Genomic DNA, 22,873 nt, shown 5'->3' on the forward strand with positions numbered 1-22,873 from the left:
GCATTTTGAAGACGGATCAGTCTTCAAATGCTTTCAGTTCACTTGCGGTGTTACGGATCCGGCGGGCCCTTCTGGCAAATGGAGTACACGACTGATCCGGACAACGCAAGTGTGAAAGAGCCCTTAGAGGTATTACTAGGAGGGACACTATGCAAATACAAAAGAGAGCTCCTCCTCCTCGGGCTATACCCCCAGGCTCCACCAGGAGGAAGTCAGTCTTTGCTTAGTGTCCGGTGAAGGAGGATGACACTTTATTGATTCTACTCCATTTTGTTATTTTCTTTCTAGATGGGGACACAGGTCAGCATTGTGCTTTCCTGGTCCCCCGTGGAGTGCCCGCCGCCATCTTTTGGACGCTGCCTGGCTGCCTCCATTTTCCCCCCAAGAAGACAAGTGGATCCAGGCTCGACCTGTTAGCTCCGGCATCCCACCAGCTCCTGGGTCACCTGCTGCTGCCCTCCTTCAGAGGTCTGAAGAGGTGAGCCCTGCTGGTAATGAACAGAGGGAGAAGACTGCAGGAGCAGATAAGTATGACTTCCGCTCTGCGCCCCCCCCCCCCCCTTTGCCCTGACACCGCTACCTATGGGCCGCCGGTGAGCTGGGGAATGGGTGTTCGTTTCTGGAGGTACTGGGGCATCTGGAGGCACTATACCATGACGGTATCTTCCCTGCTGGGGCTCTCATCTCCCATCGAGATCTGGTCTATGGGCACGGCTGTTCTCAGCACTGCGCCGGTATCGGCACTGCTACTACCTTCTCCCCGGCAGCACCCGCCAGTGGCAGGCCCCCCGCTTTTTTCTGGGGCCTCCGACATTAGGGGACAACCACCAGCCCTTCATTAACCCCCTCATGCCGCGTTCGGTGCCGGGGGACATTTATTCAAAAGCGCGCGCACGCTCCTTTCGCGCTTCTATGACGCTTCCTGGGGGCGGAGCCCCAGCGCTTCGCTCTGGCGTCTTCCTCTGCTTGCTGCAAAGCTCCCCACATGCGTGGCTGCTCCTCTGGTGGACTTCTGTGCTGTTGCCTGGGTGGTAGGAATTTTAGCCTTCTTGCTGCAGCTAGTTGTGGTTGCCATCATGCCTAAGCCTGGGGCCCCCCTTAAGTCTGCCAAGACCTCTTCTCTGACTGCCAAGACCTCTTCTCAGATCCCAATGGGGTCCTGTATGAAGTGTCTTCTACCACTTTCTGTCACTGGTATCTGTGCCTCCTGCCCTGTTTCTGGACAGGATCATCCTTCTCCTCCTTCTCTTGCCCAGCCCAGTCCCCCCCCGTCCCTGCGGAGCCTGCGGTTCCCGCTTGGGCATCTGCCATGTCTAGTGCGGCCGCTGATTTGGCCTTAGTCGCCAAGGCAGCCATGTCCTTTATGGAACGTGTGGCAGTTTCCAATACTGTGGCGCCAACCACTCCATCTCCTCTCAGTGGTTCCCACAGAGGACGCTTGACCGCTAAGAGGCAGCGTGAGCGGCAGCATCCCTCCTCGGATGACTCTGTTTCCCCCCCTCGTCTAGAGGCACGTTCGGACGACTCTCCCCCCCCCCCTAGGGAGCGCAAGTCTGAAGGGGAATTGTCCGGCTCAGACGAGGTCATGGAGCGGGACCCCTCGCCTAAGCTCTCCACCATGGTGGCTGACTTAGTGGCGGCTGTCCGTGACACCTTTAATCTCCAAGGGGATTCTCCTCCTTCCACTAGTCGGGAGTTCGCCCTTTTCCCGCCCAAGAAGCCGGAGGCTGCCGTGTTTCCTGTCCATGAGGAATTCTCCGCGGTCATATCCAGGGCCTGGGACCGTCCTAATCAAAAGTTCTCTGCCACCAAACGCATGGATACGCTTTATCCTTTTCCGACTGACGGTGTGGAGAAGTGGTCTTCTCCCCCCAAGGTGGATCCCCCGGTGGCCAGGTTAGCCAAGAACACGGCCCTCCCTGTCTTAGACGGCTCCTCTCTGCAGGACGCTGTGGACAGGCGCCTAGATTCTCTTTCCAAAGCCATTTTCTCGCTGGCGGGCACGTCCCTGCGGCCTGCTTTTGCCTCGGCATGGGTGGCCAGAGCCCTCTCGGTGTGGTTTGGTTCTCCAGATGTCTCAGGCTTCCAAGTTCCTTTGCGAGGCTTCCATGGACATTGCTTCCCTCTTTGCCTGCATTTCAGCCCTCTCGGTCATTCAGCGCAGAGAGGTCTGGTTAAAGGTGTGGGACGCCGACGCCTCTTCCAAACGTTCCCTTGCTAACCTCCCCTTTGGGGTTCCAGACTTTTTGGGGCTCAGCTGGATGAGTTCATCTCTGCCGCTACAGGGGGCAAGAGCACTCATCTTCCCCAACCAAGGTCCAAGCGCCCCTTTCGGACCAGGTCTTCCGGTACCAGTCCTTTCGCCGCTTCTCTTCTAGCAGGACGTCGCCTGCTTCCTCCGCTGGGGGGTCTCAGGACTCCCGCAAAAAGCCCTCCTTCAAGCCCCAGCCTTCCTTATCCCTCGGGCACAGTCGGACCGCCCTGCTGCTCCCAAGCAGTCTTCCGCATGAAGGGGCGCCCCCACCCCTCGTGGTGGGGGTCGCCTGCTCTCTTATCAGCAGGTTTGGAGGGCTCATGTTCAGGACGCATGGGCTCTAGAAATTGTAACGTCAGGTTACAAGATAGAATTCGCGTCCAGACCGCCCTTCCTTTCGGGTTAGCAACCGCCCCTCGGGTCTTTACCAAGATCCTGGTGCCGCTCATGGCGCTTCTTCGCACCAGGGGCATTCCTTTGCTACCCTACCTGGACGACATCCCGATAAAGGCCCCCTCGCTTCCGCAGGCAGAGGACAGCGTCCGGATCACTGTTCAGACTCTGGAACAGTTCGGCTGGCTGATCAACTTCCCAAAATCCTCTCTCCTTCCTTCCCAGAAGCTCTCCTTCCTGGGGATGGTTTTGGATACCTCGGCCGCCAAAGTTTTTCTTCCAGTCTCCAAGTCCTCCCAGATCCAGGGGGCAGTGTCGCACCTGCTGCGCTCCCCGTGTCTCTCCATCCGGGAGTGCATGCGGGTCCTGGGTCTTATGGTAGCCTCTTTCGAGGCCGTACCATATGCCCAGTTTCACACTCGTTCGCTACAAAGGGAGATCCTTTCCCTCTGGGACAAGACCTCTCGTGGTCTACTCTGGACGCTGGCATCCGCCTGTCTCGGCGGGTTCGGGTAGCTCTTCCTTGGTGGCTGTCCCCTATGAACCTCACTTCGGGAAAATCTTTCCTCCCGTTCTCCTGGACGATCGTCACCACAGATGCCAGCCTCCTGGGTTGGGGTGGCGTTCTGTCCCGCACGGTTCAGGGGATTTGGTCGGCGGCAGAATCTCGCCTCCCGATCAACATCCCGGAGCTGAGAGTGATTTTCCACTCCCTCTCCCATTGGACTCCTCTCCTTGCCGGCCGCCCGGTGAGGATTCAGTCGGACAATGCCACGGCTGTGGCTTACATCAACCATTAAGGCGGGACCCGCAGCCGGGCGGTGATGCAGGAGGTGAGGAGAATCCTGCTGTGGCAGAGTCTCATGTTTTGGTGTTGTCAGCGGTATACATTCCGGGAGTAGACAACTGGACAGCGGACTTTCTAAGCCGCAACAAGGTGGTTCCAGGCGAGTGGTCTCTGCATCCGGATGTATTCGAAGACGTCTGCCGCCGGTGGGGCCGTCCGGATGTGGACTTGATGGCGTCAAGGCTCAACAACAAGCTCCCGGTGTTCCTGGCTCGCGCCCGGGATCCGAAGGCGTACGGGGTGGACGCGCTGGTGTCTCTGTGGCAGGACTTCAGCCTCCTCTATATCTTCCCTCCACTTCCTCTGCTGCCGAAGGTTCTATGCAAGATCGAGACGGAAGGGATTCCGACTGATCGCCCCGGATTGGCCTCGCCGCGCATGGTTCTCGGACGTGGCTCGGATGCTGGCGGACGCCCCATGGCCTCTTCCCGACAGAGAAGATCTACTGTCTCAGGGCCCGCTTTTCCACCGGAATTTACGGTCACTTCGTTTAACGGCGTGGCTGTTGAAACCGCCATCCTGAAGAAGCGGGGGTTCTCGTATTCGGTGGTTAGAACCATGATCAGAGCGAGGAAGCCGGCTTCTTCCCGGATTTTCTATTGTACCTGGAAGGCCTTCCTTGCCTTTTGCGAGAACTCGGGTTTCCCTCCCCTTCGTTTTTCCATCCTGATGGTGCTCTCGTTTCTTCAGTCCGGCCTCGAGATGGGACTGTCGCTGAGCTCCCTGAAGGGTCAAGTTTCGGCTCTGGCCGTCTTTTTCCAAAGGTCCCTTGCTCTCCTGGGTCCTGTGAGGACTTTCCTGCAGGGGGTGGCGCATTCGGTCCCTCCGTACTTCCCCCCCTTTACCTCCTTGGGATCTCAACTTTGTCCTGTTCGCCCTTCAGACAGCCCCCTTCGAGCCTCTGAGGGAAGTCTCCCTGATTTTTCTCACCTGGAAAGAGGTCTTCATTGTGGCCATAACTTCCATCAGGCGGGTATCGGAGCTGGCCGCACTTTCCTGCCAGGAGCCTTTTCTGTTTTTTTCACCAGGATAAGGTGGTGCTCCGTCCGGTTCACTCCTTTTTGCCCAAGGTGGTCTCCCCCTTCCACCTTAACGAGGATCTTGTCCTGCCCTCCTTTTGTCCTTCTCCGGCAAACCCCAAGGAACGCGCTCTCCATTCCCTGGATGTCGTCAGGGCCCTGAAGGTGTATCTGGCGGTTACCGCCTCCGTTCGCCGTTCAGACTCCCTCTTTGTGATTCCCGAGGGACCTCGTAAGGGTATGGCGGCTTCCAACGTCACTATGGCGCGATGGATCCGCTCGACTATCTCCGCGGCTTATCGTGCTCGTGGCAAGATTCCCCCGGCTCGGATTACCGCTAACTCCACTAGGGCGGTGGGAGCTTCCTGGGCTAGGTGCAATCGTCCCTCTGCGTCTCAGCTGTGTAAGGCGGCCACCTGGTCATCCTTACATACCTTTACGAAGTTTTATCAGTTGCATTCGCTAGCTTCGGCTGATGCTGTCTTTGGCCGCAGGGTTTTGCAGGCGGTGGTTCCTGTTTGACAGTTGGACGTTCCTCCTGGCGGTGCTGTTGTTTTTTCCCACCCCATGGACTGCTTTGGGACGTCCCATGGTCTGTGTCCCCCAATGGAATGTACGAGAAAAGGAGATTTTTTGTGAAACACTCACCTGTAAAATCTTTTTCTCGTCTTTCCATTGGGGGACACAGCTCCCACCCATTCTGCCTGTTGCAAGAGGGGTTCAGTTCAGTTCAGTTCTGTTGGTGGTTGAGCCTCATGGTTTTTGGTCCGATGGCTTCCATTGTTTTGGCTTTTCTCCTTCTCCTACTGCTTTTGCAACGCCTAACTTCCTCCTGGTGGAGCCTGGGGGTATAGCCCGAGGACAAGGAGCTCTCTTTTGTATTTGCATAGTGTCCCTCCTAGTAATACCTCTAAGCTATACCCATGGTCTGTGTCCCCCAATGGAAAAGACGAGAAAAAGATTTTACAGGTGAGTTTCACAAAAAATCTCCTTATTTCATTCATTAAAATTCCTACTCATTCTTGGCTTTGAAGTCAAGGAGGCGGTCCTATCAGTGATTGACAGCTATCTATGTATACACAGTCATAGAGGGAAGGCTGTCAATCTCTGATAGGACCGACTCCATGACTTCAAATCCCAGAATGAGCAGGAATTTAAATAAATAAAATAAAGTTTTACTGAATCTTTTCCTTTAAAACTAGATATCAATCTGCTCATCTCCTCCTGCTCTATAACATCAACAGCTCAGACACTATGTTCCCTTTAATATACATTTTCTTCTACAATAGCTGACACTCTGGCTAAATAACACACTGGGCGCTGGTAACCAGGCCTGACTTGTAGATCTTCTGGTTTGTAGACATAGTTGATACTATGGAGAAATTAGTCATGAGGGGCATATCTGAAGTCAGGTTTACCTGAGTCTTTGTTGGATTATTGTGAGCCAAATTTATCAAATGTCACGTTATTTGTTACATTTGGTCTTTAAAGATGACCTTTCATGGGTTCGGACTTAACTAAGTAGCAGGACATTTAGGCCATACATGGGGGATGTCCCTGCACTTATTATTATTTCTGGGCGCCGCTCCGTTGCGCCGCTCTGGCCCCCATTACCTTGTCCCGTGCTGTATGCTAATCACTAGCATCGGAACACCAGGGAGGAGACATCAGCTTCTCTCCTGGTCGTTCCTTCTCCCTGGCTGTAGCGCTGCGATTGGACAGCGCTACAGCCAGGGAGAAGGAACGACCAGGAGAGAAGCTGATGTCTCCTCCCTGGTGTTCTTATGCTAGTGATTAGCATAAAGTGTGGGACAAGGTAACGGGGGCCGGAGCGGCGCCCAGAAATAATAGTAAGTGCAGGGACAACCCCAATGTATGCCCTAAATGTCCTGCTACTTACTTAATCAAATCCGGACCTATGAAAGGGCCTCTTTAAACCTAACCATTTGTCTAGAAATGCTACTCCAGTTTCTACACCATCACACTACTGGACAGACTATGGGACTTTTTTTTGCAGTTGCAGTGATAAATCTGGAGTGAAACTCATTGACATAGCTAACCACAACCACTTTTCCACCTACTTTTCAAGTCTAGAGTGAGTGTATAAAAATGCAAAAGGTAAAAAATGTTGTGCAAGTGACCTCAAAAAATTGTGAAGGCCCTGTTTTGTGACTTTTAGAAGGCAGAATTATTTCTGGAGTTCAAGCGTGATAAATCCACCCTTTAAGTCCAGTGAAGGAACTGCTGCAGAGCTCTTCATGTCTTTCTCCATGTCTCAGTAACTGTGTGCTGATGTGTATACCAAGTTCATTTTGTTTCTTATCATCTTGGCCTCAGGTCTGTCCGGTCCTCCAGGTGCTGGAAAGTCCACGTTTATTGAATACTTTGGTAAAATGCTGACCGGAGAGGGCCATAAAGTTGCGGTTTTAGCTGTTGACCCTTCCTCAAGCACCAGTGGTGGTAAGTTGAAGGATTTTTCTCTTTCTCAGGTGCTGCTCATTGATTTTAAAATTTAAATAAAGTTTGACCGTAGGAGTGGTATGTATCACTATTTGGCGAAGCAGTAGCACTATAAATACAGCATGTTCTTGTTCACACTAGCACTAAACTGTGAGAGGAACAGCCTGCTCGAGATTATAGCATCTGAAAAAATGCCGTAACCGCCAGGCGTAGCAACCGGCCTGTTTCCGGCATTAGTGGCGAGACTCGGCTGAACAAATACAGCTGCAAGAAGCAGTTTTTGTCCGGCACAAATACGGGAAACAGGCCTGGATCCCTGCCGGGCCCCATTATAGTTAATAGGCTCCAGCAGGGAAATCTATTTTCCAGCTATGCCGGATGCGATGAACTCCAGCATGCTGTTTTCTCTACCTGAACAGTTTAGCGCTACCTTAAGGCTGTATTGAAATACTTGTAAAATATAGTGCTAAGTCCAGATTGTGTCCATATTGATTAAACTTTTAAATTTGAAGTGTTTTGTCAGGGGCTTTCAGCCCTATTATATCCTGTTTTGTGGCCATAAGTTCAGACATAAATATGGTTAAAAAAGGAGACTTTATACATGTTGTATCGCCATCTAGGAGACCATAGGCCCAAGTATGTAGTAACTTCAAGCAAGGGATGCCCCACCTATGACACATGGTTATCACTTCACATCCCAGCGGCACCCTGGTGGGTCATATTCCTGCGTTCTCCTAACTTCAATTTGGGGAAAAGGGAGGCTGCATTTCATAGAATATCGCTGCACACAAAACCTTGTATAGCTTGTATAGCTGACATCGTAGATTTGGCGCAGAATTCAGTACAAGCTTATTATTCTTATACATTATTGTTCCTTGACCGGCCTCCAAATATCTTGTACTTTGGGGAAAAGGGAGACTGCATTTTATAGAATATCACTGCACACAAAACCTTGTATAGCTTGTTACGCTGACTATCAATGGTTTTGCCTGGCCGTGGGGGCAGGTTACTATTAAAGGGGACCTAAACCTTTGGTGATGTCATGATGGTGCAGCAGCGATTCTCTCTGCACTGATGAGTTTACCTGCTCTGCTCGGTGTTTCCAGAGTGCGAAGTATGGATCCGATATATTTTTATTTTCTGTGCATCCGTACTCATGCTGGGAATGCTGAGTAGAGCCGAGGAAACCCAACAGTGCATAGCGCTCTGAGAAGTGCTGCTGCACGATTATGATTTCACCAAAGGTCCCCTTTATTTGCCAGGCTGGACCTGCAGCGGTTATCCACCTGCGGGTCCTGCATCCAGACCCCACAGCCGGGCTGCACCGTGTACACACAGATTGAGTACGGATCCACAGAAAATATATGGGATCCATACTTCGCACTCTGGGAACACCGAGCAGAGCAGGTAAACTCATCAGTGCAGAGAGAATCGCTGCTGCACCATCATGACATCACCAAAGGTTTAGGTCCCCTTTATTAGTAACCTGCCCCCACGGCCAGGCAAAACCATTGATAGTCAGCGTAACAAGCTATACAAGGTTTTGTGTGCAGTGATATTCTATGAAATGCAGCCTCCCTTTTCCCCAAAGTACAAGATATTTGGAGGCCGGTCAAGGAACAATAATGTATAAGAATAATAAGCTTGTACTGAATTCTGCGCCAAATCTACGATGTCTTGAATGTGTGTGCCGGGGTATCTCTTTGTACTGTTTATACCCCTTGCTGTGGATATCAGTTAGTTTCTATAGTGTCCCTACCTACCAGGCAACAAAAAGGTAAGTCATAACTTCATATGGTGTGTATTCAGGGGCGTAGCTATAGGGGGTGCAGAGGCAGCAGTCGCTACTGGGCCCAAGAGCCTGAGGGGGCCCAAAGACCCTTGTGCCGCGTAAGAAGACACCAGTGTTTTGCACTGGGGCCGATAATCTTCAAGTTAGTCCTCTGGCTGGAGGGAAGAGGTTAGGTCAAGAATTTGGTTGGTTTAAATTTTTGTCTCAGGCAACAGGAAGTCTATGTGCTCCCTCTGCCCCTTGCCATAAAGCACTGAGGGAAGGGGGGGCCCAAGATGAATTCTTGCACCAGGGCCCATGAACCTTTAGCTATGCCTCTGCGTGTATTTCTACATTGACTAACGCAGACTACATATCCAGAACCTTCCAAAGAAGGAGTCAACAAAAACAATTGTGGAAAATTAGACGTACTTACAAGGGAAGCTGCAGCACCAGTAATAAAAAAAAATCTGAGGCTGTATTTCATTGTGTCTTTGTGGGGGAAGTTGTGACACGTCTTGTGGTTCTGTAGTTTTCTATTGTTGTTTACATTCCAGCGTTAGGTTTCAGTGTAGTCCTGCTGCCAAAATATCCTCATTCATAGATAGCAATAATGAAGAGGGTCATGATATTTCTTAGATATTATTTTAGGGGTGGGGGTAGGTGGTTTTCCTCACAGCTCCCATAGACTTTGTTACCCAACTTTCTGGTAAACCTGCCCTGTCTTGCAGAATTACAGGAATGATGGACCTAACCCCGTATTTGTTGCCAGATTGGCCTTCGAAGTCAAGGATGGCTGAATGAAAGCGTCTCTAGGAGCTATTATAACCTCTATACAACCAGCTTTTCTAGAAAAATAACTATATTTGAAAAAAAAAAGTGTTTTAATTTTTCAGTTATCGGGAAAATTGATCTTCATACTGTATTGGGATGCTAGGTAGGTGGGCAGGTAGGCTGGAGCTGCAATGCTAAAGTTCATGAAATCCTTTTCATGTGGATTTTAGGTTCCCTTCTTGGAGATAAAACCAGAATGACCGAGCTGTCTAGAGATATGAATGCTTACATTAGGCCCTCTCCAACCAGGGGGACCTTGGGAGGAGTCACCCGGACAACTAATGAAGCCATTCTACTGTGCGAGAGTGGAGGCTATGACATTGTCCTTGTGGAAACTGTAGGTAAGGACCAAATTTATAGCTACTTGCTGTTGGCAAGGGTATAATCATATTAACCATGCTGGATTTCTTATGGCAATAACGATATTTAAATGCTTCCTCTCACTGCAAATAATCATGGTCTACTGCTACTGTACCACTATCCAAAACAACCATCATCCTCTCACAGCATTCCAGTTCTTCTCACTTCCTCTGTCTCTTTACTGATATTAGCCACTGCCTACACTTTGATACCAATCTGTGATCACCTGTCACGGATGAGGATTAGGAGGAAACACCAAACTGACAACCAGGAGGGAAAGGGAAAGCCACTAGGCCTCAATGCTAGAGACAGGAAAAGGTCACCTCCTAGTAACCCTACTCCTGGCCCTGACTCCTAACTGTATGGGAACCCCTTGAAGGTAGAAATGCCCATAACCTAGGACCCTGAAGACCCTAGAGAGCCCTAAGAATATTGTCAGGGCTGAGGCACCCCGTTCCTTCCCCGATGAAGGAACAGGCGTCTCCCTGAGGCCTAGTAACAACAAGCAAGGACGGGAAAACAAAACAAACGCAAGACTTAACTTCTGTAGTGACGAATGAGACGTTCTGTAGAGACGACCTCACACCAGCTCAGCCAAACCCAAATGAAGCTATCTACCGCACAGTCAGAAAGGTGGGGCAACACTAAATAGGGTACAGTAATGAGTACTAAGCTACACCTGAAACAGGGGATGAGGTCACAAACAAACACTGAATAAAGAGTAATCAAAGAGGCTGTTACATTCCTCCACGCTCCGCCAGTCTCCTTGATCTCTTGACATCTGTCACAGAAGGGACCGTGACATCACCATGATTAAACCCTACAGTGCTGATCAAAGCGCTTACAAATGGATGGGGCAACGCTTATCACTTTTTTGCCAGCCTCATCATTGGGGTTTGCTGGATATAATAAATAATCGAATACAATACATTTTTTTTATAAGAAACAGAATAAAATACAATGATGGACATGCTTTCTTTTGCTTTTATATAAAAAAAAAATCATAAATATTTAGCACTAACTTATGTGCACCCCCAAAATAATGCCTACAAAATCTCCAACTTGCCCCACAAAAAAGGTCTCAAATAGCACAGTAAAAATAAAATCATTGACTGCAGCAGTACGTGTGACCCCATCCAGGGGTGCACCTAGCCTTTCTGCTGCCTCAGGCGAAAATTAAAAAAGCAACCCCCTCCCATACCAAATTCTCAACTTAACCCCTTCCCTCCTAACATTACATATATCACTACAGAACATACGGGGTAATACAGCGCCACATACCTCTTACATCCAGTGACGTCTCATTTGATGTAGATGTTCTCTTTTCTCATCTTCTCCTTTCAGACTAGACCACCATTTTGCAGCCATTTCTTGTCTTTGCAGTTTGACAAAAAAAACCTTAGTTTACTACTTTTCCATCATTCTCCCATCTCCTGGACAAATCATCCTACCACCCCCAATACTGTGCTGCTGTGCTCCCCAATATTATACTTCAGAAACAGAATAACCCCCTGATAATACTAGTCCCACCCAGATAGTGCCCTTCAAAAATTATTGGCACGCAGTGTCCTAAAATAACTGAGTTCAGCAAATAGTGCCCCTGGGGACTCAAATCGCTGTGACCCTGTATTCTGCAGTCTCAAAGGCTCGGGAAAATAGATGGGTTTTTAGCTTTATCTTAAAGCTGTCCACAGAAGGGGCCTCTCGCACTGATTGTGGGAGTGAGTTCCACAGAGTAGAGGCTGCATCGGAAAATGCCCGTACCCCAAATGAATTTAAGTGGATCCTGGGAATAACCCAATTCATCCTATTGGCGGAGAGGAGGGGGCCCCAGTAGATTCCCTCAGTGTCCCCCATAATTTGCAAGTATAAAATACTCCTTCTTAGTGCTCACGTCGATGACCCCATAGTACTCCCCTTCCCCATAGTACCCATCATAATATGTCCCAGTATAAAATGCCCCAATACAGAGCCCTCTATATAAAATACCCCTTCTTTGTGGCCTCAGTAGATGCCCCCATAGTGTTCCTCTTACCCCTTCCCCTATAGTGCCCCCCATATAAAATACCCTTTCTTTGTGGCCTCAGTAGATGCCCCCAATAATTTTCCAGTAAGAAGTGCCCCCATAGTGCCACCCAATAATGTGCCAGTAAAAAGTGCCCCCCAATAATGTGCCAGGAAGAAGTGCCCCCATAGTGCAACCTAATGTGCCAGTAAAAAGTTTCCCCCAATAATGTGCCAGTAAGAAGTGCCCCTATAGATGCACCCAATAATGTGCCAGTAAGAAGTGCCCCCATAGATGCCCCCCAATCATGTGCCAGTAAGAAATGCCCCCCCCAATCATGTGCCAGTAAGAAGTGCCCTCCCCCCAATCATGTGCCAGTAAGACGTGCCCTCATAGAGCTCCTCTCCTGTATTGTACCATATAACAAAAATAAACTCGCATACTTACCTCCATTGGGCTGGCAGCGATGTGATGCAGGCCTCTTCCGGCCTGTGTCCCGGCCGCCTGCATCGGCCTCTAATAGGCTGCAGGCCTAGTGCCTGCAGCCTATCAGAGGAACGGGGAAGGGAGACACCTCTCCCCTGCCCCACAGCATCCATCTGTATCACTGTCCTGAGGACAACAATACAGATGACTATGGAGATGAGCGCTTCCACAATGGAAGTGCTCATCTCCCTGTGCCCTGCCGCTGCCCCCCCACTTGTTACCAGGGCCGCGCCGCCTGAGGCGATGGCCTCACCTCCCCTGATTGGGTGTGTGGCCCTGACCCCATCTGTCTGGAAGTTTCCAGAATTGGAACCAGAAGCCAGCTGAAGGGAACTGGAATGGAGCGGTGGGAAGCAGGTAAGTATAATTTTTTTAGTAGGTGCAACACGGTGGTGGGAACAGTTAAAGTCCAGAAGGACAACCCCTTTAAGGGATTATTTACACTTCTTGCTAATTACTACAGTGGACCTGACCTTGAGAAGCATATTTTCCAGGACGTCCCTCCATGACGGCACCACTGGAGGATGTCCTATTGATCTCTGTAGGGACAGGAAGCAAGAGAGATTAAAAGGCCCCTCCCCGCCCCCGCTCTCCAGTGTTCTTCCTGTCCCTACAGGGATAGGGAGCAGAGAAGGAGTCCCTGCTTAGGGATGAAGAGGAGAAGTACCCTATTTAGGAAAAGAAGGCTGAGGGCGAGTCGGGGGATTTATGCCTCCTCACAGTCTCCGGTAGCCTAAGCTAGCACCCCTCTGGGAAGGGGTCCCTTAGCTCTTCCCCGATACCTGTAGGGAGCTTGGTGAAGGGTCCGATCTAAAACTCCTGCATCATCTCTGTGGAGGAAGCCACGGTATCGGGGAAGTCGATGCCGCTTCTCCTGAGGGAGCTCTGGGCTCGGCTGCGGCTCCTCTGGGCTTGCGTCTGTGCACGCGATTGCCGATCAGGTCACGTGGGCGGAAGTGTGGGCGCATGCGCTGGAAGAGTAAGTCCATTTATATGACAGCAGCTGAGGGGTTCAATCTGTGCATCATGGAGGTCCAGGTATCTGGAAAGCATGAGCCTAGTACAGATTGCCCTGCCCAGGTTTATGTAAGTTACTTTCCCTGTCCTGTTTGTCCGGCATAATGTATGGACTATAGGAATCTCTTGTTCTCTCTCTCTGCTCCCTTTAGGTTGAGAAAGAGATAGGACACAAGTCCCATGTAGAAACAAAAAAGAAGGCTAGAAAGTGTGCGACCTGTTCTAAAAGACAAACAATTATGCCCTGAATGCCTTCCAAAAATTCTTAGAGGAGCAGCCTTCTTTTTTGTCAGACTTGAGAGTTATGATAAGAGAGGAAGTTCAGGCGTCTTTGTCTAACCTGGTTCCATCCCCAGTTCCCTCTCCGCCACCGTCTACGAGACCCAGGTTTCAAATGGGTTCCGACTCTGAAGACAATGGCTTATGTTATTCAGAGGGAAAATTGGAGGAAGATGATCAGCGTTTCCCTTCATCCTTTTAGGAAGAATCGAGGAGGTACCTATTTTCCTGCGAGGATCTAGATCCCCTTCTAACTGCAGTAAGACAAACTATGGCGGTAGAAGATGAGGAACAGGCCCGAACTATTCAGGATGAGGTGTTCGGGGACCTGAGAGCGGAAAAGAAGAAACTCTTTCCAGTAAACTCAAATTTTAAAGAATTAATAAAGGAGGAGTGAAAAGTAACTGTATTTACCGCATGAATTTAAATGCAGACTTCTATTCAATCTAGAAGAGACAAAATTATGGGAAGAAATCCCTAAAGTCTACATTCAAGTAGCAAAGGTGACAAAGAAAACTACGATTCCCTTTGAAGACTCATCTCAGATTAAGGATCCGATGGATCGTTAGAGAGATGGATTATTAAAGAAAGCGTAGGAACACAAATATTGTTGCCACATCAGTAGCCAGAGCAATGAACCTTTGGCTAGAGCAGCTTGAAAACCATCTCAAATTCAAAACCTCTAGAGATGAGATATTGGCGACTTTACAGAACAGTCGTAAATCAGTAACTTCGGCCATATACAAAAAGATTTGGAAGAAGTTTAAATCCTGGTTGTCTCTTAATCATCCAGATAATGCTTTCCCCTCAATAGGTAACATTCTGGATTTTCTTCAGATGGGATTTGATATGGGACTAAAACCTAGTACCCTAAAAGTTCAGATTTCGGCATTAGCCTGTTTTCTGGACACTCCGTTGGCTGAACATAGATGGATAAAAAGATTTGTAAAGGCAGTGTCTAGGATGAGACCTACATTTAGACAGACGTTTCCAGCATGGGATTTAAATGTAGTCCTAAATGCCCTTTGTAATACAGAGTTTGAACCAGTAGAACATATATCTGATAAGCTTTTGTCCCTCAAAGCCTTGTTCCTGGTAGCTATAACTACAGCCCGTAAAATAGGAGAGATTCAGGCCTTGTCGATTGCTGAACCATACTTGAAGATCTTAGACGACCGTATAATACTAAGGCTGGCTCCGTCTTTCTTACCAAAGGTGGTCTCTCCTTTTCATAGAAAACAAGAAATAATTCTTCCTTCCTTTTGTGCCTCCCCCAAAAAGCTGCAGGAGGAGCATTTCCATTGTCTTGACGTCAGAAGAATAATCCTGGCATATCTTCAGAGAACAGAATCCTGGAGAAAATCGGCTAATCTTTTCATTCAGTTCGGTGGAAGGAACAGAGGCAGCAATGCCTCAAAACAGACCTTGGCTAGATGGATAAAAGAGACAATCATGGAATCCTACAGACTTCAGGGTGTATCCTGCCCTTTGACTGTGAAAGCCCATTCGACCAGGATCATGGCCGTCTCGTGGGCAGAGAAAAGGCCTCTGTTGATCAAATTTGGAAGGCAGATACTTGGTCTAGTTTTCTTACATTCGCTAAACATTATAGGCTAGACATACTAGCCAACCAAGACCTGGCATTTGGACGGAAAGTCCCCCCTAGTTCTGTCTAATTTGATAGTTCTCCAGTGGTGCTGTCATGGAGGGACGTCCTGGAAACTAAGATTGTCTAACCGGTAAATGGTTTTCCAGGAGTCCGACATGCCAGCACGCGGTATTACCCCGCCTTATTTCTTTTTGTTCTGACTTTATGGATCAATGTGATTTTAAACATTGTGAGTTCAAATAAATAAGTTGGATTCTATCCAGTGTAGTAATTTGGAAAACACTGGAGAGTTGGGGCGGGGAGGGGCCTTTTAATCTCTCTAGTTTCCTGTCCCTACAGAGATCAATAGGACATCCTCCAGTGGTCCTGTCATGTCGGACTCCTGGAAAACCATTTACCGGTAAGACTAAATCTTAGTTTCACTTATTTTACCTATTTATTACCTATTTCTACTCCTCAACATTGAAATTGCAACACCAGGAAAAGTCGTAAAATTAAGGAAATCACAGGATCAATTAATAATATGCAAATGATGAAAATGGAAACAAAACATATGGTTGCTGGTGCACTTTGGAGAAATGGCCGTACCACTGGTTCCACGACCAAATCAATGTAACATAGTAACATAGTACATAAGGCCGAAAAAAGACATTTGTCCATCCAGTTCGGCCTGTCATCCTACAAGTTGATCCAGAGTTCAGCATTCAGCATTTCATCTGACAGTTTATTTTCCTCAGTGAATACACTGGAGAAAAAAATATTTAACAGCTTTGCTTTCTCCTCGTCGCTCTCTGCGACTCCCCCCTCATTACTCTTTAAAGGGCCGACACCTTCAGATTTAAACTTTTTAACATTTATATAATTGAAGAACATTTTAGGGTTAGTTTTACTCTGTTTGGCAATTAATCTCTCGGTCTCTAGTTTGGCCGCTTGTAATGTAACACCGAGCTGTTAGTATACCTAAAATATGAAGACTTGAGGGGTCTGGCATTATGCCTCCCCACACCATAATTCCAGGAGTAGGACCGGTGTGACATTCACTTGTAAAGGCCTCTTCATGGTTTTGCCAACGTGGTCTCCAGACTCCAGTCTCTAGCTATCATTGTGCCTGAGACCAAAAGGGAACTTATTGCTGAAGAAGATAGACCTCCATTGCAATCCTGCTGTGTACCATGAAAGCATTTGAGAGTGGTAGCATGAGCTCAGTGGAACACCTGCAGCTGGATGTCTTTTATGCCCCTCCTATATGCTACGGATTGGCGCTAGGTGCTTGAAAACTTGATAATCTGCAGATCTTAGCGACACCTGTTACTTCCTTGATTTGCATAACCTTACAGCTTGTCCTTCTTGGTGTATATAGCGCCAGCATGTTCTGCAGCAACAGATATTGTCATCACTTGAGAGTGCAGGAGGAACTGGATTACCCAGAGGTAAACCAGGCAAACACAGGCGGAACATACAAACCTCATGCATATGTTGCCCTTGATTGTCCATGTAAAAGGACTGTTAGGCCATCAAACTATTTTATTCTTCAATTATTATTATCTCCAGGTTTGATTTAAGTTTGCATATATTTTTCACACACATTTTGAGATTTGTCTTTCAGGCCCATCATTGTCTTAGCACCAACTGCAGATTTTTATTTATTTTCTCTTCACAGTTTTTAGACTGTCAGTAGAAGGTCAGTTATGGGTTTTGGTAGATTGTATGCCATCAGCTTCTCTGAGTGCTCTTGATTTTGGGAAGTTAGATCACGAGAATGACATCCTTCACCTTCACAGCTTCCCTGATGTGCTGAGTAATATAGAAAGTCTCATTTCCGTGTAGACGATGAGAGTTCCCAGCATTTTGCATTGGTCTTTTCAACAACCATGTTAACTACAGGAACAAAAATCAATAATTCTAATATATATCTTAGTGGTGTCATCCAATAAGCGTTTATTGTCACTGGTGAAGCCACTGGCTCAGGGCTGACTGGATTCCATTATATTTTGGTCTTGAGGCGTATTGCAATTTATTTGGAAATTAACTTTTAGTGGTCATTCAGACTTCTCCCTCTGTCTTTTCATGTAATGATTGGTTTTACAGTATTCTATTCACAAACTGTGGTATTGCACCATGTGTTTGGTTGGGTTTCTTAAAGAGGTTTTCCGTGACTCTTATAGTGATATCCTATCCTCATGATAGCTCATCAATATTAGATCAGCGGCGGCCCGACTCTAGGAACCCCACCGATCATATGTTTGAGGAGGCCACATTGAGCAATGCAGCCTCTTCACAGCTAACCAAGCACAGTGTTGTACATATCCCCCACCCCTTGCTTGGGCAGCAGGAACTGCTAAGCATGGACCCCCTTGTGCTTGCTAGCGCTTACATCACGCTGTACATTCCTGTACAGCGCCTCCATGTTGGCACTTAATGCGGCAGTAGCGGCCACCCACAGGTTGGATGAAGCAGGAGAAGCTGAGCCAGACGCATAAGTTAGTGCAGCAGTAGCTTCTACTGCTACACTCCTGAGTACAAGACATAGTGGAGTCCCCCGCCTGGTACCACTCACACCATGCTGCACAGTGCTTCAACATGGGCACTGACTGTGAGTGTAAAAGGAGCTGCTCTCTGCTACACTGGTGAGTGGTTGGCACAGCATCGTTTTCCCCCTTCCCCTGGTTGGTGAGTGCAAGACACAATGTCAACAGTATAAACAATTAGGTGTCAAGTCCCCATCTGTTGGCGCACATATATACCTTATCTTCCAGATTATAAGATGCACCCCAGGTTTAGACAACAGAAAATAAGAAAGAAAATACTTTTAACTTTTTTAAACCTTCCCTGGTGGTTTAATCAAGTGGAGGGCTCAAGGTCAGTAACTTACACACATACAGCACTGCTACATACACACCTGACAAACACAGCTCTTCTACACGGCTGACTTACAAACACAGCACAGCTGCATACACCCCATGACAAACACATATCTGTAACACAGCTGACTTACAAACACAGCACAGCTGCATACACCCCATGACAAACACATATCTGTAACACAGCTGATGTATACATGCACACCACATTTGCATACACGCCGTGACAAACACATATCTGTAACACAGCTGATGTATACATGCACACCACATTTGCATACACGTCGTGACAAACACAGCCTGCTAAATGCTATAGACACCTAAAAACACCACTCTGCTGCATATAAATCTTTCTCTCAGTTGCACTTTATTATTTTTATTAAAAGATCTCATTTCTCTGCACTTACACCATAGTTTTCTCTTCCTGGTTCTGGCCCCTCTGACTCATGACATCATCAAAGGTCTTTTAGCTTTCAGTGATCAGAGTTTTTTTTTCTCTCCTTTCACTGTATCTGATGACTTTTCAGCATGGAGATGGCTGTGTTCTTCAACACTGTGCACCCTCCTGCCTGCACTGATCATACAGATCGGTGTCAGGCAGGGAGAGAGAGAGAAGTGTGCAGACGCACACCTCATACAGCACTTTCAGTGAAAGAGTGCTGTGTCAGATCATTAAGGAAGCAGTCAGGGAGGTCTGCCACTGCTGGACCAGCCTGACTGCGGTAAATGCCTTAGTGTGTCATGTGGTCATCCAACCACATGGTGGGAGTATTTCTGTTTCAAACCAACACAGGACAACACTAATACATATGTGTGTATGTATATTTATATATATATATATATATATATGTATATATTCAGTGTATCTCTCTTTCTCTCTCTCTCTCAATATATATATTTTATTACTTGACTTTCTCGTCTTCATCTCATTACCACCTCTCTAGGGTGCTCGATCACTTTCCTCCATCCTCACTCTACTAATCTTCATCTATTACGGTACCTCTTTTACTTACCCCTTTATATCTTCTCCTCTAATGTATGATCTGAGCATCTCGCAGACGAGTTTCCTATGTGCCCGGTACACAAACCAAGAATCTTGACATTTATTGTTGTATTTTGTCATCCTGCAGGAGTGGGGCAGTCAGAATTTGCAGTGGCGGACATGGTCGACATGTTTGTGTTGATGCTGCCACCAGCAGGGGGCGATGAGTTGCAGGTATATTACTCCTTTTCATTTATAGGGAATCCCGACATTTACTAAAGAATGTGCCTCCCTTTTATTATCGTACAGGGTTTACTATATATTACATTACCAAGAAAAAAAATAGAACATATCCTGTAGCAATGTTGTTAATCTGCATTGGTTCTAATAAATTCTCTCTGTTGTCTCCTCTTTAAATATTTATCCAGCGGGTTAGCCAAGGAATATAAATCAGCTGCTTTTGCTCCAGAAAGCTGACCATATGGGAGCAATCACTTAGGTTCCATGTGAGTTAGGCTCGATGACTTGTAATTTGCATTAGCGTTCACCTCTGTCTGCTTCCTGTAGTGCACAGGAAGTTTTATGTGGCATTAGTTTGGAAATGATCTTTTAAATCACTGTAAGTCACAGACGCTGTACAAGTGAGTATGCAAATCAAGCCCATGCTTTAGACCTTCATCTGGATTATCGAGGCTCCTGCTTTCTCCTCTGCCTTCCTGTTGCAATCATGGAGGAACTGAAATGTGTGCCGCAGATTGGAACCAGGTGTTGGCTTGTTTGTATAATGTACAAAGAGAGAACATACATTCAGGCAAAGTCCGTCCCCGTACCTCTCCCCAACTGGAGGGAGTCCATTATGTGTGGAATTAGTTGTTTTCTGTAATGTTTCCTAGATAGATTCCATAGGGCAGGGGTACTCAACTGGCGGACCACGGTCCAAATACGGACCGCCGACGCCAGCTGTCCGGACCCCTGCCATGCCTTCCGTAGGAAGCGCAAGAATGGGAAAAAGATAGGTGCGTGTGTTCCCCTTGAAAGCTCAGATGGTATCAGAGGGGGGGGGGGAAGAAAAAAAGAGGACGCAGGGGCGCCAGGAGAGCGGTGTAAACAATGAGGTGGAATATATTGAGTCAGAATGATACAAATTATTCAACAACAGAACGAACTTTGAGGACTTTATGGTCAATTATGAGATATTAGGACAAGTAAATAATGATGGTGTAGCAATGGAATATTAAAAAATAAATAAATTAAAAGGTATAGCAATGATACATCGAGTGGGGGACTTACTTCACCAGGGAGGGAGGTATAGGATAAGCATAATACACCTAATACACCTTCTCCTCCCCCGCCGAGAACGCTCGTCAGATCAGGTGGTATCAAGGTATCTGAGCAGTCATTTACAGTCATTGTGTTCCTGGTGACAGAATGGCTTCCCCACAATGAAATTGTGGGAGATGTTTAGTTGTTTTGGCAGCTTTGGGGCTTTTGAAGGCTCTTATGCCTGTTGAAGTGTAGGGGTGACCTATATAATTGAATGTACCGTAACTGCACCAGCTGCAGCAGGGTGTGTCTACTCTGACCTCATATGAGACACACCCTGCTGCAGCTAGTGCTGAGACAGGTCCCTCCACATGCAGGCACCGGGACTTGTCTCTCTTATGCCTCATTCACACGTCAGTGTTTGGTCAGTGATTTCCATCAGTGATTTTGAGCCAAAACCAGGTCCGGCTCTAAACACAGAACAGGGGCAGATCTTTCCCTTATACCTTATGTCTGTGGAGGCTCCAATGCTGGTTTTGGCTGACAATCACTGACAAAAACACTGACGTGTGAATAAGGCTTTATCGCTTTCATCCGTCGCCTGCACGTGGAGGAAGCTGTCTCTCTCAGCGCGCTCAGTCCCTCCTCTCCTGCAGCAGCGACATGTAAGGGAGCTTCAAGCTCCAAAGGACACTTACGTGCTGCAGGAGAAGACATTGCCACTGCCAGCCTCAAAAGAGGTACTATAAAACACCGGCTCTGCTAAGCCACGCCCAAGATCGGTTAGGCCACACCCCTCCCATGCCACAGCCGACCGGTATTAAAAACTCAAGGTAAAATCAACTTAGGGGGTGTGGAGGGGACTGAGGGGTACAGACAGGGCAGGAACGCATCGCTGACCGCAGGAAAGGACTCCACAGTGTCAGTGGCATGTTCCCATCTTGCCTGTGCCTCTCTCTGTAAGGCTACTTTCACACTAGCCTTTCTGTTTTCCGGTATTGAGATCCGTCATAGGGTCTCAATACCAGAGAAAAATGCTTCCGTTTTGTCCCCATTCATTGTCAATGGGCACAAGACGTAACTGAACAGAGCGGAATGCTCCAAAATACATTCTGTACCGTTTGGTTGCGTTCCTATACCGGAGAGGAATGGTATGAGTATAGCTTCTCTATACTCCTGAGTGGCAGATAAGTCTAGTTATGCAGTGACACATCGCCTTTATTATCTCTGCGTTACTCTGCAGTTTCCCTGAATATTTTTTAAATGCAATGATTTTTGATTAAGATTCCACGTTCATAATGATCTGTCTTTCCTTAGGGCATAAAACGGGGAATAGTCGAAATGGCCGACCTAGTTACTGTAACCAAGGCTGATGGAGATCTGCTTATTCCTGCACGCAAGATTCAGGCCGAGTATGTGAGCGCATTAAAGTTACTTCGCAAGCGATCCAAGACTTGGAAACCTCAGGTAAACATTGAAGATCAAAGTGATGTTTAAATGTGCTTTTTTTGTTCCTATTACCTGAGCATTATGCATTCCGCGTTTGCACCTGCCCATATTCAGGTTACTAGGTCTTCTGCTATGCATGGTCATGATGACATGCCTCACCTGCAGCCATGTTCTTTACATCTGGCAGTCAGTATTGGCCTGACTTTATAATAAATCCTTAAAATCCTTTTACTGAACTGTACTAGAACTGATTTAATGAGGCTTTTTATTATGGTGTGGCGTAAAGTCCACACAACCAAAAAAGTACCAAAAATGTGGGAGAAAAGGACGTAAAATGCAGTTTTGCCAGAATGAAGTACCACATGTGAAAACTGTGGTCATGGTTTTCATAGGTGATTTTTGACCAAATGGGAGATTGAGAAACATTTTCCACTGTGGCATCAATACAAAAACCTGTTGGTGGTTCTGATATTGGATGCAATGTAGGGAGTTTTTCTGACACATTCTGTTAGATGACATGTGATGTTCTCCTCCTCTGCTATGGGTTACTACTCTTTGGTTAAAGGGGTTGTCCGGATTGTCCCTGAGGCTAGCATCGGAGCATCTCGTGCTCCGATGCGCTCCCTTGCCCTGCACTAGATCCCGCAGGCAAGGGCTCTTTTGTTTATCAGTGTTTTCGGTGACATCACCGGCTCTGATGGGCGGGCTTTAGCGCTGCCCTAGCCATTTTACTGGCTAGGGCAGCGCTAAAGCCTGCCCATCAGATCTGGTGATGTCACTGGGCTTCCTGGCAGCCCCATGGAGAGCCCGGTATGTCACTGGAACTCCTAAAAATGCCTTTGCCTTGTGCGATTTAGCACAGGGCAAAGGAGAGCATCGGAGCATGAACTGCCTCTATGCTCAAGTCAGGGGGGCTGCCTGGGTGAAAATGGAGGTATGGCAGGACGCGTATAGAAGGAGCTCCGCTGCCAGCACTGCAGACTT

At 47.7% G+C, this 22,873-nt stretch overlaps 1 protein-coding gene across 1 annotated transcript in view; it reads left to right on the plus strand.

Moving 5' to 3' along the window:
* MMAA (metabolism of cobalamin associated A) overlaps positions 1-22,873 on the plus strand; it is a 53,423-nt gene that overhangs the window by 6,538 nt on the left and 24,012 nt on the right. Inside the window, exons 3-6 of the mRNA XM_040418515.1 lie at positions 6,851-6,973; positions 9,749-9,919; positions 19,326-19,411; positions 21,758-21,907. Of these exons, the coding sequence (XP_040274449.1) occupies positions 6,851-6,973; positions 9,749-9,919; positions 19,326-19,411; positions 21,758-21,907 (530 nt within the window). The remainder of the gene's footprint in view (positions 1-6,850; positions 6,974-9,748; positions 9,920-19,325; positions 19,412-21,757; positions 21,908-22,873) is intronic.

The sequence above is a fragment of the Bufo bufo genome, chromosome 2 (assembly GCF_905171765.1).
Source record: "Bufo bufo chromosome 2, aBufBuf1.1, whole genome shotgun sequence".
Lineage (NCBI taxonomy): Eukaryota > Metazoa > Chordata > Amphibia > Anura > Bufonidae > Bufo > Bufo bufo.